Here is a 16,530-nt window from a genome sequence, read left to right on the forward strand (position 1 = left end):
TTATTTCAAACCCGTAAGACCTTCATTCATCTTTGGAACACAAATTAAGATATTTTTTAGCTTTCTGACCCTCAAAAAACAGCAAACTGTCTATGTCGTGGTCATGGTACTCTCGTGAATGAGTGTCGAAGACTAACATGGAAGAGAAGAAATTGTTGAATGAAGTCGTTATTTTTGTTTTCTTTGCGCACAAAAAGTTATCTCGTAGTCACATAAAATTACGGTTGAACCACTGAGGTCACATGGACTATTTTAAAAACGTCCTTACTACATTTCTGGGCCTTGAATTTGGTAGTTACATTGCTGTCTATGCAGGGTTAGAAAGCTCTCGGATTTCATCAAAAATTATCTTAATTTGCGTTCTGAAGATGAATGAAGGTCTTACAGGTCTGGAACAACACGAGGGAAAGTAATTATTGACAGAATTTACATTTTGGGTGGACTATCCATTTAAAAGCTGGTCTGACTGAAATTATTTTCATAAAAGTCAATTGAAAAGTAAAGATAAGTTAAGAAGTAAAGAAAAAGTTCAAGACATCACAGTCCATCAAAATATACTTTACAGATAATGAACTCTGACATAAGGGTCATAAAGGAGGATCTTCACCCATTGATAAAAACTTGTGGGCGAGTCTGGAGTGGCCTATTTGACAGCGGGTGGAGATAATACGGTTCCAGCAATTTTCAAAATGGACCTAACATTTTTCACCAACCACAGGATTGATTTGATTCGGTTATTTTGAAACTTTTAGACTTCTGAATCTCTCATCAAAAAATCTGCAACAACTTTCCATTGGACTCCTTGTGTGTCAACCTTTCAATTCCAGCCATCTGGCTCTATTCTGTCACGAAACGCCCACTTTTTTCCTCTCGTTTCACTCAAAAAAAAAAACATCTCATTACAAAAGTAAAAAGGGTTGCGAACACCATTTCATGTCGACTTTAAAGAGATGCTTTAGTCTGCTTTCAGCTCGGCTGTTTTAGTAAAAGAACAAGGTCATACACTACCAACAAAGACACACAAAACTCAAGTAGTCATGTACAGATGTTCTTCTGTGCTCTGATTGGCAGATGAGACGTCCCTAGGGGGAAGCTCATTACGCAGGTGCCAACATCGTTTGTATAACCTCAAAGCACTTGCCTCTTTGCCATCATTACACCTACGACTGGCACTCACCGACAGCTGGTACAAAACCTGTGAGACTCAAGAGGGACAGAAGAGGAAACGAGCTAACACAAACACTTACACACGTAAATCACGCACACTCGATCTGACGATCTGAGCTCAATGGCGTGTTGCCGCGCTACACGATACCTCACACACTGGGACGGCCTTGTGAGATTATGGTTTCAAATCCCTCTTTAAATCTAGCACAAAGCATGCTGGGAGAGAATTAGTCACAAGCCATCTGCAGGTTTAACGGTCAAAAGTGTTATTTTTGTATTGTCAAACATAAATGTATTTTTAAGAGTCGTCTGGTGAATTCAGGATTGTAATGTTTTGAATGATTGCCCTTACTGAAAAAAATTAGCTAACGCACAAAAGTACCCACAGTTCTTTGTTCTGTGGGGGGTTTGGATGAACAGCCAGACTTAACAGAAGGGTTCCAAAAGAAAATGGCTTTCAAAAATATCCATAGACCAAATTATTTTTACGTAAAAACCATTCAAAACAGACCAACCGCAATGATAGAAGGTTATCTATCATTGAGTGATGAGAGTACAGCAAACCAGTGTTACCAGGGTCACGGCACAAGTGGGCTATTTTGAAAATACAGTCGTGGGAAAAATTACAGAGCCGTGGGTTGCTGTTTTTGGGCTACTTTTATAATGTACCATGGCCGCCCAAGGTGTATATAGACAAATAAAAATTAAAATAGATCCTTTTACTAATGTGTATTATACTTGGAATGTATCCCTGGCAACTTAAGAACGGAGAGGCAGTTAACATTACAAACAATGTGAGTTTCAGCCAGAGCATACATGTTAACGCTTTTACACAGCAGAAATAAACATGACAACAGCCACTATAGATTATATTAGATAATAAACACACGATTACAATAGGATATTTGTATGTGATTTTCTTGACATGAATGTGTACATCTGAAATGCTAATTTGTGCAGCGATATAAAAGGCTATAAATAGCATATTTTAACAACAGTAAAAGACCAAATTCCACATGTGACCGCAAAAGGAAGTTATTACGAACACTCGATGGTGGTTTGAAGTGAGTTTTGAGTAAAAGTGTACTATTAATCTCATAAATTGTCTTATGTAGCATGATGCTAATATTAGCTATAATGCACATACAGAACAGGTCCAATTCTTCTTCATAACGCATTTTGTCATAATACTTCACGTAAGGTCGCAAGAAAATGTTTTTTTGTATTTATTTAGAAATACTTTTGATAATAGTTGGGTAAATGTATACTGGGATTGAAGCGATGTGGCTTGGTAAACGTTTTACTGCCAGTATAAAGGCTGATAATGGCTGAATAAAAACAAAAGAACAGTGGCAGGCGCAATTGGCGGTGGCAGGTTAAGTGGCAGCTGCCTCTGCCACGCAAAGATCTTACCCTTACTGAAGAATAAGTATTATGTCTCATACCTGGCAGAAGTGTGAAAGGTTCTGTTTCCTTAAACATTTACAGGTAAATCCTAGTATTTTAAATTTGCGATTAATCACAGTCCATGACTTTCATTAACGCAATTAAATGTTTTAATCGATTGACAGCACTAATATTATATTATATTATATTATATATATATATATATATATATATATATATATATATATATATATATATATATATATATATATATATATATATATATATATATATATATATATATATATATATGTATGTATGTATGTATGTATGTATGTATGTATGTATGTGTGTTGTGTGTGTGTGTGTACTTAGAAGTACCTAAGTACTTGACCTCGGCGCAGTAATATCATCACTCAAGTGAGCACGTCGCAGCACTTCGACCTCAGCGCATGATGATATTACTGCGCCGAGGTCGAAGTACTGCGACATGCTCTTCCGCCATACATTATAGTTATCATTTTTTATCCGCTTAGAAAATCGCCACGTTTTATTTTGTGTCACCATACTTACTCGTGTAACTACTCATGTAACCATCTTTAAATAGGGAAAACATGGAAGTGTTTGGTGGCTTCTAAATTCATTCCTTTTTGGATCCTAAGGAATGAATGGTGCTGAGCTAAACGCTAACATAGTTGCGCCATGCGCTAGAGCGATTAAGTGCACGCACTGAGACGGGAGAGGTACGCATCAACTCGTCTAAGTTGAAGGAAGAACATATTAGAATATGGAAAACCGGTGGCGTTTTCCTTTAAGCATGTTGTGGTTAAAAAGGAAAAAAAAAAAAGAAAAAAAAAATGCATCTACCCTTGGTAATGCAGAGGCTGCAGCGGTTTAAAATTGCTGTGTATTCTTAAGTCAAATGTTTTATTAAGCAAGGATGTTATGGCAGTAAAACCACTTGAAAAAAATATTTTTATTAATAGTATTTATAAAAAATTTTTTTTTTAAATTATATATATAAATAAAATGATAGAGTATGCACTACTATTTAAAAGTTGGTCAGTACGAGTATACTGTAAGGTTTGGTGAGAAACAAACCGAAATGGCAAGTTATTACATTTATGAAAATCTTGCATTGCAGTTTTGTGTGCGAGTGCGCAGCAGTAGAAGTGCATATCCTTTTGAGATATCAATTACAATTAATTTTAATAAAACAAAAGACTACATTAGAAAACTCAGAAGAGTGTGTATTTTAATATCTATAATATTTAATATTTAATAGAGATGGTCAGAATGACAGTTCTTGCGTGAATGTTACAGACATATTATATACCCAAGTCAATGCATTATTCTTTCCTTTTTGTATTAGTGTTTAAAATATTTAATTTAAAAGTAATTAATTAATTAAACAAACAAACAAACTTACTGGGGGACCAGGGTAGGCTATGACAGCTGTCATATCATACCTTACCATGTTCAGCTGATGCAAAGCATAGAATTTACACAGAAAAAAAGCCCTGTTTAGGCTCTACCCCGGTACGAGTTGTGTCAAGCCATTCATTTATCTGGTTGTTGTTGAGAAAAAGATGAAATGTAGTTGCAATAAACGCGTTTACAATCCGTACAACTGCAGCAGCAGAAGACTATTATTCTGCTGTGCTGAACTGAGCAAGAACTGATAATGGCACAGTTTGATCTTCATCTGACCGAACAGCAGAAAGGGGTGTTTTATTGCCGCCCACATATAGAAATCAAATATTCAAGCTATTCATTTTTCTACCCCTGAACAAAAAAGGAAACATTTAGCTGAACTCTTGTTTTTTGGAAAAAATGTTAAATATGCAGTCTCAAACCTTTGTTTTACCTTTTTCTTAAAAAAAAAATCGTGACAATGGAATAGATAAAATTTGTTCAATGAATCTTCTAAAATGCCTAAGGAAAAAAAAAAAAAGGGAAAAATACATCCAGAAAGCAGACGGCTGAAATGTGAACAGACACTGTTAGAGTGGCCAGAAAGAGGTAGAGACAGAGTACTGTGGTGGAGACAGAAGAAAAAGGGGGAAGGAGAGAGACGCGATTTAAAAAAAAAATTTAAAGTTCCTAAGCCTCAGTGAATGGCGAGCAGCTCTGGGCGGCGATGGGGTCATGGTGAGCTACAAACAATCTGCATTAATTACAGCAGCTGGAGATTCATTCGAACCCAGAGAGAACAAAACGCCTGTTTCTTCTGCATAGGAGAAAATAAATTGGCTTTAATGAATCTCAAATGCAATTCAACCTCACCAATTCTACAACCTGCTTCACAGAGGTGGGAGAAAGACAGATAGCGACTACAACATGAAGTTGATAGCAAAGAATTATAATCAATGTTTGTGGGGATGGCTTCTCGGATGTTGCATTTACGTTAATGAGAATCTGGCCGTCCATCCTGACATGTTCTGTTCCTTTCACATGCACTTACTTTCATTCTACCATTTGCAGAGAAGGGACAGAAATGACCTATCTCCATAGAAACCAGGCCATCTTCCTTTGAAAGCAACGGAGCAAGGCTATGACGGTGCCTCGCTTTTGACCCTATCATCAATTATAGACTATTTCAGGGAGTAAACTAGAAGACCACAGAAAGGCTTACCTTGCCGCCAACATGATCATTAATTTAATGAAACATCTTCAAGGCACTAAAAAATCTCATCTCTATTCAAGAAAGTCAAGGTTATTAGGAGGCTGTTGTCAACCGGAACAAAATAACCACTTTTATTTTCAGGCGTGTTTGTTTAGTAAATGTTTGCATCAACTTTTTGAACTTGGAACCTGAAACTCAGCTCACTTTTTACTAATGAAATCTCTTCCAAGTCTTCAAATTCAGGTAACCAATTTTTCTAGCTAATCATTAAACAAAAAAAAAAAACAGTTGTAGGATAATTTGCTTGTTCTTCTTTAATGCTACATCCTGCCTTGAACACAAGTAGATGTTGCTAGCGCTCAATTATAATTCAAACATTTTTAAGATTTAAAATAAGTGATAATTCTGTAATCTCTTCTTACTTGATATTGGCTTCACTCCTGGTTGCAGCGGTGTGGAACTGTTCAGCAGACATTTTGAAGCGTTCCTCATTCTGAAACACAAACAATAACAAACTTTCAAATGAATCTCTCAATAAACAGGCTTCTAGAATGCAAGTAGAGGATTGATGACCACAGAGCTCTAGAATAGAATAGAATGGACCATTATTTACAATTATTGGCAACCTCATGTTGTACACTTTAGTGTACAAAAGCATCAACTTCTTTCAGAAATACATAGATTTCAAAGTGATTTTTGTATAAAAAAAAAAAAAAAGATTTGTAGTGTAAGTATTTTTAAAATGCTGTAGAGAGGAAAAATGCATCATTAGAAGACAATTATGGCACATTTGAAGTTGCATCAATTTAATCTGTCTTTTCATGTTTGATATGTGCACTTACCAAGATCTCAGTGCTCTATAACCATTTTTTTAAAAATCATTCAGTTAAGTGTGAGTCACATCAAGACACTGAACACTCTTGTATACATTTCTGATTTCCCCTCTTCAAGACAAAAATGAAACAGAAAAGAGCCAAATAATGAATAATAAAGTTGAGCAAGTCTGTATCTTGAATTATTTAAATTCAGTTAATCTTTTTCGACTTTCTAATTCTCTTACAGTAGAAGAATGTTTGGCAGTTTAAAGGGATAGTTCACCCAAAAATGAAAATTCTGTCATCGTTTACTCTCCCTCATGTAGTTCCAAACCTGTATGAATGTCTTTGTTCTGCTGAACACAAAGGAAGATATTCTGAAGAATGTGGGAAACAGAGCAGTTCTGGGGCACCATTGACTTGCATATTATTATTATTTTTCCTACTATGGAAGTCAATGGTGCCCCAAAACAGCCTGGTTACAAACGTTCTTCAAAATATCTTCCTTTGTGTTCGGCAGAACAAAGACATTCATACAGGTTTGGAACTACTTGAGGGAGAGTAAACGATGACAGAATTTTCATTTTTGGCTGAACTATCCCTTTAAGAGTGATCAAGATGATAACTACTATTAAAAAGTTAAAAGGTTTTCAATGAGGGGTTAAGCACCAGTATTATAGAGCAAATGTGGGAGACAGCTGTTTTAGATTGTGATGCAATGCGTAAACAAAACCATTTACAATACCTGCAAGAAACTAAACATGTATTGAAGAAGTCATCTGTATTTTTCTCCAAAGTAGTCATTATTTCGTCATTTACTTATCATTTTGCATGCTCTCTCTGATTCTTTGTATTGAAGGAACAGCAGCATAGCAGCAAAAAGAACCATTTAACTCTACGTAAACGGTACTTTCACATATGAGGCTTACAGAAATTTAATTTACAGTCTTTTACAGGAACAAAATTATTGATAACTCTTCCTGCACATTAGAAATTTTTGTTCAAATCAAATGTTTCTAGAATGAGAAAGCCACTTACCTGCAACTGACTAATAGCTTGATCTGGCTTCATGGCTGTGATATAACTTTCATAAGACCTCAATATATCATTAGGAGCAACGGGTATTCATTTTGTGTTCCTTGATGTGCTTTTTTTCTTAAAAGCATGCAGCCACTGACTTGCATTATATACTCTAAAAAATGCTGGGTTAAATACAACCCAGCATTGGGTAAAATATGGACGAACGCAGCGCTTGGGTTACTGCCAGAACGTTGGGTTAAACATTTAATCTCAACTGTTGGTTGAAAACAACCCAGCAGGTGTTCTGTCCAATATTTACCCAGCACTGGGTTGTATTTAAACCAGCATTTTTAGATTGTATGAATCATCAAGAACCACGGTTTCAGCTAAAAATCATCTTTACTGTTCTACTCTACTAAAAAAAGTCACCTACATCTTGGATGGCCCGAGGGTGAGTAAGTTAACAGAATTAACTGTAAAAACTGTCCCACCCTGACTTCCCATTTCAACAGGAAATACAATAACACCAGAAAGAGAACTGCATTCGTCAAGCCACCGATTCACTATGGGTGGGCCTACTTTTTTGGACATCGAATAAGCATTGTTGATGTGTAAATGTGGGCGGTCATGCGGTAATGTATTCATAAAATTTCTACATCAACAGCAACATAAAAGGACTGAATCTCATTCTATGTGCATCTGGACTCTGTATAAAGTGTTAAATAGCATGTGGGAGGATCCATTATCATATGCAAAATAAAGAGTGAAAACTGTTCTGAGTATGACGCAGTCTAGCAAGATTACCGACATACTGACCCAAATACATTTCCTGAATCCCTTTATCCTTTCATGGAGCAATCCCTGACAGATCTTCAATTCAGGGTCATTTTCATGCCAGCGGGAAACACTTAATGCTGTAAAACAAAACTAATCCTCTATAACAAGCGCTCTCCTGTCAGGGCCAGTGAGCTTAGGACCCTAATTTTGTAAATGAAAAACACTTACAGACAAATCTCAAGCAACTGTTGAGATTTGCATGGGGCCTTTGAATACTTTCAAAGCCTTTATGACATTTTCCAAGACTTCATTGCAAGATAAATTATATCTGACCATCATCACAGCCACTATTCAGCAGTTGACACCGGATGGATTTATGCTAGAAATGAACAAGTGACTCTAAATGAGATCATAGAGAGGAAAGATAAGGGTTACAGAAATGAATAACCCTTCTTGCATCCTCGCATGCATTACAGCCCAGCGGCCCTTCCTGTAGCTTCGCAGCAGGAAGGGATTTGTTCGTTATAATCACGCAGCTGGCACCTGCTTTGTCATTCTCCTCTTTGCCTGGCACTGCCCGTCAGTGACACCCTCGCCTTTCAGTCACAGCCGCTGCATTTCTAATCCAATCAGCATTTTAATCTGTATCGGGCAGCTATGCTTCACTGCAGGGTGCATTTGCTGCAAGACTTCCTCCCAAGGACGAGCACTTCCTGTGACAGACAGGGATCAGCACTGGGGAGTCAATGGACCCAAAGCATTAACCATCCATTATGCTAGACTGTAACCTGTGTTACTGTACAAATACACATACATATCTACATATATGTATATTAGGGATGTCAACAAGCAATCGACGATCGATTAATCGTCGATAAGAGATGCAATCGATTAAAGCTATGGATGGTCGATTAAGCAGTTTAATTTTGGGGTGCGCAAAACATGCAAGCGGCTGTGAGTGACGTGACGGAGCTGGATCTTAGGCAAAAATAATACGCTAACGTACCAATTACGCTTTTAATGTGATCCAAACTTTAAAAGTACATTAAAACAGAAACAATATAAATTAATTTTGTATTGAAATGTAGTAACTAAGTCATGTTTAATTATAATTGCCCCAGACATAATTGTTTCATACCAGGCTCTGCGCTTCGACAGGGCTGCGGGACACAAGACGTTCTACGTTCGACTTAATTTCTGGGCACTGTCTGTTTCATTAATTTGCTCCCTAGAAAACCCATGATTTAACTAAAATAAGGGAACGAATTAAGTCAAATGAACGAATTCTTAATTCATGGCCACAAAATCTTTCATTTCCCCCCGCATGTTTACCACAGTAAGAGATGCGAAAACAGTGATTAAAGTGAACGACAATAAAATAAACCTGCGAAATTAGAGGGTGAGACGGTGAGGATTTGGGAAAAGAAACAATAAATATTAAATTCCTGGAAACTTGTGACCAACCGGCAAAACATAACATTAAGCCGCGTATGGCTTTAAATGTACAAGTATTGAACAGCATGAATGCAAACGCAGTCACGGTGTAACATTTGCCTGCTAACCCATTATTTCTCTTATAAACAAAGCTTTGTACCTCACTTGTGTCATACTCACATTAAAATGTTTCATGTGAGCAGCAGTGTTTTCCGTAGCACCGCCGGTGGAAGCGGTCCTCTGACCACGCGGCGCAGCCCCACGAGCCGCAGTTACGTGTGGGACAATTTAATTTTAAATGCCAATAATGTCAATTGCAAACACTGTGATTGTGTTTTAAAACACAACAACGAGAACAATGAAACCATTTAAAGAAGCGCGTTCAGCGGCCTCAATGACGGGATCTGAAACAGCCAGCAAAGTAAAATGATCCATACTACGGCGCTCTCTCTTCATTTTATCAAATGATCATAATCACATCTATTAATTTTACAGTCCAGCTGCTAACCTTTTATTTAGACTAAAACCCCTTTAATTCGGGTGAGAAAGCCTGTGTTTTGAGTGGCATTTGTTCATCCGGTCATGCCGGTGAATATATGCCACTACAATAGATGCATTTCGCAGTATTAAGGTAAACGGTTCATCGATTAATTGGTCGTTATTGTAAATGACGGTCGATCATGGAAATGATTGAAAATTTACATCCCTAATATGCAAATTTTACTTTTTAAAATATAAAATAGTTACTTTAAATTGCATTAATATTTCTAAAAATAACTGCAAAAAATTGCAATCTTGGTGAGCAAAAGAGACTTTTGAAAATACTGAAAAATCTTACAAACGCCAAAAGTTTAAAATGGTATAAATAAACTTTGTCCTACTTTAAGTAAGTTCTTAATGAACAGCAATGCAACCCTGTTTTAAACAATGTGTGCAACTGATTGGTAACAAAATTGAATACAGTGTTTCCCATACATTGATTTATTTGTGGCGGCCCGCCACAATATCAAAGCTGACCGCCACAAATAGATCTTCCAAAAGGCTTTGTCTTCGTCGAATAAACACAAGCACTGACTGCACCTTTCAAAATCAAAACCCGGTACGGGTGTTTTTATATCACTGCATTTCTTCAGAAAATTTTGGATCTCATTTTCATTTCATCTTGCATGTAATGTCTGATAAAGCAGCATTTTTGAGCGGAGCTCTGCTTTGTGTACAGCGTTACCGGGGAAACATTTGCTTTCTCCCACTCTAAGCGCCTCCTGCTGGCAGAGAATGAATTTGCATATATATGCAGCCACAAATAAGTGTGCTAGTCTATAGGAAACACTAAAAACACTGCCAGAATCTGTTTGACCCTCCTGCAAATGTGTAGGAGACAGTCTTCTCTTAGAACAGCAAAAAACTGATTTGTCAGAAAGGCCTTTTTTACAACTTAAAAACCAAGTCCAGACTTCCTGTGGGCGATTAAATAACCGAATCAAGCAAGAAACATAAATATGAAAATTTGATAAGGCTGAATAAGCAGGCGCAACATAATCAGACGTTTCTTCAACGCATCAGCGCTTACTTTGTGCATTACCATACCAAGATGCAACACAGCAAAAATGCATGCAAAAAAGTCCTCATCTTGATTGTAATGCTGCTCCACCTCCCTGCTTCTCGCCATTACAGAGTCAACGAGCTATTACACCCCTGCAGCCCCTGACATCAACGTACACCCAACACAGCATGAAAAATAAAAAAAAAGGATAATTCTGCTTTAAAAAAAAATAAAAAATGAAATTTTAAATACTCTGAAGTAAATTAATTTCACATTCGCCAGTGCTAGTGCCCAAGGCCAGAGAGGGCAAGATATCTGCCACTCTCCTCACTGTCCAGGTGAAGCCTGCTGCATCCGTTTAGGGAATTTCTAGAATGAGGGCTCCCGTTGACAGCACGTCAGCCCGGCTGCCAGGTTTCCAGGAGGATTATTATCTCGTACCCACGCTCAAGTGCTTCAAAGTGCTTTGCAACTAGTGACAAGGGAGAAAGAGCGAAGCGAGGGGGGGGGGGCTAAAACGGCAGGGCAATAAAAAAAATCTTGTCTAGAGAGTGCGAAGCAGCTAAAAGCGGGACGCAGACATGAGTGGAGAAGCTTTAGCGGGATTAGGGAGCACCAGCGCTAATTCAAAACGGTGGCGGAATGCTGCTGTTTACAGCTTTTGCTTTCATTGGCGCTAACTCACCGTCTTTGGAAGAATTTATGGATGTTAGGCGATTATGTGTGCTACCTTCAAAAAGAAGGGAGGGAAAAAAATGCAACGTTTGCTGCGATAAAAGCGCTCGCCACTTGCGGCGTGGAGAACGTTCCTGCGGTGGCTCGTCTGCACTGCCGAGATAGACTTCTTCAGCCGCACCTGCCATCGACGGGAAACGGGAGAAGCGGGATGGATACGCCACACCTCTAAGAGGTCTGTCATGAAGATACCCCCCTTCCGAACCCATCCCAACCCCCCTGCTGGGGTAACAGCAGTCTGAGCAGACATGCCAACTGCCTGCATTATCCCACTCCCGTGGTCTGACTGTGTCATACGGCAAGTAAAGCCTGACTGCAAACACTCTGTGCGCCTTTTATTGCCAGCTTCTGATCCCTTTGGCAAACGGTGCTTCCTTGTAATGAGGTAAATATAAATACTGGGGCATCTGACACACTGGGTTGATCCTATTTGCTATTAGACAGAAGATAGCTCGTCTGTAACCTCAATGCGTGCGAGATAGCAGTGTGTATGTATGTGTGTACAGGTGGGAGGGGGGCCCCCAATGTAGAATGTTTATTTATGATGATCGCACAGTAATTAGCACTGGGTCGCCATTAATCCTCACAGCCTGTGTCTGCCCTGAGCCAGCGACGGAGATTGACACAATGCGGACCACCCCCTCATGCCCTGACGGAATACTTGCGGCATAAATTTAGTTAACCGCTTCCATACCGCCCGTCTGAGAGCGAATGTTAGACTGTAAGTCAGGGCTGTGCGCCATTCATCCTGAATTTGAATTGATTTTGAATTGAGGCAGCAAACAAGCAGCAGGACTGTAATTCGAATTTGAACGAAAGGAAGCAGAATTACAAATAACTGAAATGCAAAGAGTTTCCTATAACTCATTTTTAAATGAGAAAAACAACTTAAGACAATATTAGACACACAAACAGAACTATAGGTAGACCGATAAATGGAACAGCAGACAGTCAGAGAGAACAATAGATGGACAGACAGATAAAAAGAACCGCAGACAGCCAGACAAATTGACTGATAGACAGACATGAATAAATAAATTAATGATAGAACAACAGAAAGACGGAAAGAACAACACATACAATGCTAGACAGAGACAAAGAGAACGATAGACAGACAAAATCATACAGAACCACAGACAGACAAACAGAATTATAGATAGACAAAACAGACAGAATGATAGATAGAATTATAGTCAGAACAACAGACACAGAATGAGAGACTGAATGACGGAAAGACAAAACCATACACAGAGCGAACAAAAGACAGACAGAATGATAGACAGACAAATCCATAGACAGAGAACAAAAGACAGAACAATAGATAGAATGATAGACAGACAGAAAGATAGAACAATAGACAGAACAGACAAAGAACGACAGGCAAAACCACAGACAGACAGAACACAGATAGAATGATAGACAGGCATAATAGTAGACAGACAGTATGATAGACAGAATGGCAGAACAATAGATAGAATGCTAGACAGAACGATAGACAGACACAGTAATAGACATAACAAACAACGGATAGAAGGATGGACGGACAATCCCCCTTATTTTGCAGTGTGGAAGAAAGCTCTTTTCTGTGAAAAATTCATTAGCCACTATAGGAAAATAACTAGAAGAATAACAAATAGCAGTAAACCATTTGGTGCCACAAACCAGTCTGTTCATAATTACAGCAATACATTAAAATAATATAACAAGAAATACCAATTTGCAATATAAAACAGCACAACAATCAGTTTTGTACAGCTAAAAAAATTAATGGAGGTGGATTCGACTGGAAGTCTCGACACATTCAAGTTAAAATGCCCATGCATGCTTCCATGGGAAAAATAAGGTGGATAGAGAGAGAACTATCTATCGTACAGTAGATAGAATGACGGAACAAAATGACAGAATGGATAGAAAAACAGAAAGATAGATAATGGATAAAATGACAGATGGATAGAACGATACTTCCCTTCACTTCCCAGAATGCATTACCTGATCATGTGCTCTAACTACTACACAACTCCGTATTCATTCAAAATGAACAGTTTTCACACCAAACCCTCCCATACAAGGACTCAGTTAACATCCAGTGAAATATTAGTAACATAGATTTAATATAAACGGACAAATGGAAAACGCTGCTTGGAAGTGTATTATAAATCTGTCTTCGGCTCAAAATAAAACGTAAATTAAGTCTGAAAGACCATGGGGTGTAAATCTGCTGCGTGCGAACAACGTTAACTGTACACCGTGGAACAAATCCCCTCTTTTGAGAGACACAAGCGTTAAATTATCAGCCCGGCAAAGCCACCATGGATGCTGTCCCAGTGTTAATATTTCCCTTTGCAATCCTTTGTTTTCGCATCATAATGAAGCATGTACCAAAAACATTCATCTCCATCTCCTTCCCCCGAATCACTGGGCCCAAAGTGAATAAACAAAAAGGCAATTCTTCAAGCCAGTGAGTGAGCAACCCTCTTAGTACAGCTTATATGAACAAAGCAAGAGGAGCTGAACAAAGTGAGGGAGTCAAATAGAGAGGAATTATCTCTCTAAAGCTGTCAAGGTGGCTGGGTTATTCTCTTGTTCTGAATACAGCGTTTGATAGAGAGAATACAAATATTGCATCTAATGCGACTTTCTTTAGTCACAGAATATAAAAACGACACCTCACATTAATATTAATGGAGGAAATGTTTTGTTCCAAACACTGTATTCAACCAAATTTGTTTGACGTTACTCCGTAACTAGATTATAATGTTTCTTTGACTGAGGTGCTTCAATTATTACTGTGCATTCTGGGAAATAAGGTGACTCAACCACAGCAGTCAACCAAATTCATGTGGTGTTACTACGCAACTAGGATGAAATGTTTCCTTGATAGTCATTCTTTAAATATTGCTGTGCATTCTGGGAAATATGGTGACTCAACGCAATATTGGTACGTTACAATGTTTTTTCACCAGAGATTCGTCCCAGAGTGCACAGCAGTATTTAAAGAATCTCCTAAAAAGAACAACTGTGACCCATTTATTTAGTAACATCCAATGAATTTGATTTGGACTCCAGAAAGTAATAGGACTCAATCACTATCGACAACCAAATTTATTTAACATTACTAAGCAACTAGGTTATAATGTTTTTTGGAAGTAGTTCTCCAAGCATTGCTGTGAATTCTGGGAAATAAGGTGATTCAACAAGGCTCTAAAGTGTGAGCATTTCACTCACATTTGTGATTAAAAATAGAAGCGTGTGAATTGTACAATGTATTTAGGAGCGTGTGTGAATAAAACAAATCCCTGCAGGTCCTTAAGTCCTAATTATATAAAATTGCATAACAAATAGATGCATTATCATTTTAAGATGACTTAAATATGGGGATACAAGTGCTGCACGTTTCAAAATGTGGCGCTGTTGCACGTTCTACAGGCTTGCGGTTTCAGAAAAGTTCACAATCAATTAATAGTGCGCACTTACGCCAGATGCTTATGACCAACTGTTGATGAATTATGATGACAATATCAACTTAATGATGTTTATAAAGCAAAGCATAGTAGACATTTATAGTAGCAGACATTTCAACTACTAGACATTTCTACTATACAGTATACATTTCAAAATAAGAATCCTTGAGTATTTCAGATTTGTTTCTAATTTAAAGTCCCACATTACGATTTTCTTTTCTTCCTGGGTAATATTGGTATTGTTGTTACACAATAAACTGTATCTAGCATTGAAATCAATGTAAACTCTTGTAGCTTCTGTCTGGGCTGACCTGTCATAAATATTATTTAGCACATACTATTCAAAATATGTTTTCTATTTACTAGTACTCAACCACAGTACACAATCAAATTTGTTTAATATATCCAACCAAACTCATCTGACACTAATAGCAACCAGGTAACAAAAAAATAATACTTTGCATTCTGGGAAATACGATGATTCAACCACAGTACCCAAATTTATTTGATTTTACTATGCACCGAGTTTAAATATTTTCTTTGACAGTCATTCTTTAAATATTGCTGGACAATAAGTTGAATCAACACAATATTGCTTTATTATAAAATCCTCCCAGAATGAACAGCGTTATTTGAAGAGTCTCTGATAAAGGAACACTGTAACCTAATTGTTTAGTAACTTCAAATGAATTTGGTTGCCTTCAGTGGTCAAGTCATTTTTATTTCCCAGAATGCACAGGCAATATTTGAAATACCGTAGTCAACCAAATTCATTTAGCATTACTACACAACTACGCAACAATGTTTTGCATTCTGGAAAATGTATTTAACTACTGTAAACAACCAAATAAGTTAAACATTTCATTGGCAGCGGCTCTTCAAGTATTGCTGTGCATTCTGGGAAACAAAGTGACTCAACAACCATAGACTGTCAAATTTGTTTAATGGATTCAACTCGTCTAACGTCACTAAGCAACTAGTTACAATGTTGCTTTATCAGAGATACTTCAAATATTGCTTTGCATTCTGGGAAATAAGGTGACTCCACCACTGAAGTCAACAAAATTCATTTGACATTATTACACTATGTTTCTTTGTTGGTAGTTGTTCGAATTCTGCTTTGCATTCTGGGAAATAAGGTAACTCAACCACGCAAAAAATGCCTTTTTTATGGACACCCACTTCCATACAACACGGCCACTGTTACACGCTGGGCTGCTTTCCTACAGCATGTTGGTAAAGAGGGGAAAGAAGCAAATCTCGCTTTTTTTGCCTGCTGCATGCAGTCGATAAGACCTCAGAGAGAGAGAGCGTAGGAAAAATGGTGGAGGGAGGGCAAAAGAGAGAAAACGAATGAGAAGGGGGACTGAGTAAAATCACAAATCTTGGAGAGCGACTCTGACTTCATTTGCCAATAGCTGAATGGTTTTGAGGCTTTGGCTAAAGCACTTTCTGCACCATTGCCCCTCGCCGCACCGAGCAAGCCCTTTCCATTTAACGTAACTTTATTCTTTTTTTTTACACCAATGGGGGTCAATCAAGGTGTGAACCCAGCGGATAAAGGCG

General features: G+C 37.9%; 1 protein-coding gene across 2 annotated transcripts in view; it reads right to left on the bottom strand.

The window, feature by feature from the left end:
- chchd6a (coiled-coil-helix-coiled-coil-helix domain containing 6a) overlaps positions 1-16,530 on the bottom strand; it is a 75,335-nt gene that overhangs the window by 37,338 nt on the left and 21,467 nt on the right. For both annotated transcript variants that reach the window (XM_058764338.1, XM_058764337.1), the window contains one exon: positions 5,602-5,672. In XM_058764338.1, coding sequence (XP_058620321.1) covers positions 5,602-5,672 — 71 coding nt within the window. The remainder of the gene's footprint in view (positions 1-5,601; positions 5,673-16,530) is intronic.

Source organism: Onychostoma macrolepis, chromosome 23 (genome assembly GCF_012432095.1).
Source record: "Onychostoma macrolepis isolate SWU-2019 chromosome 23, ASM1243209v1, whole genome shotgun sequence".
NCBI classification, from domain to species: Eukaryota; Metazoa; Chordata; class Actinopteri; order Cypriniformes; family Cyprinidae; genus Onychostoma; species Onychostoma macrolepis.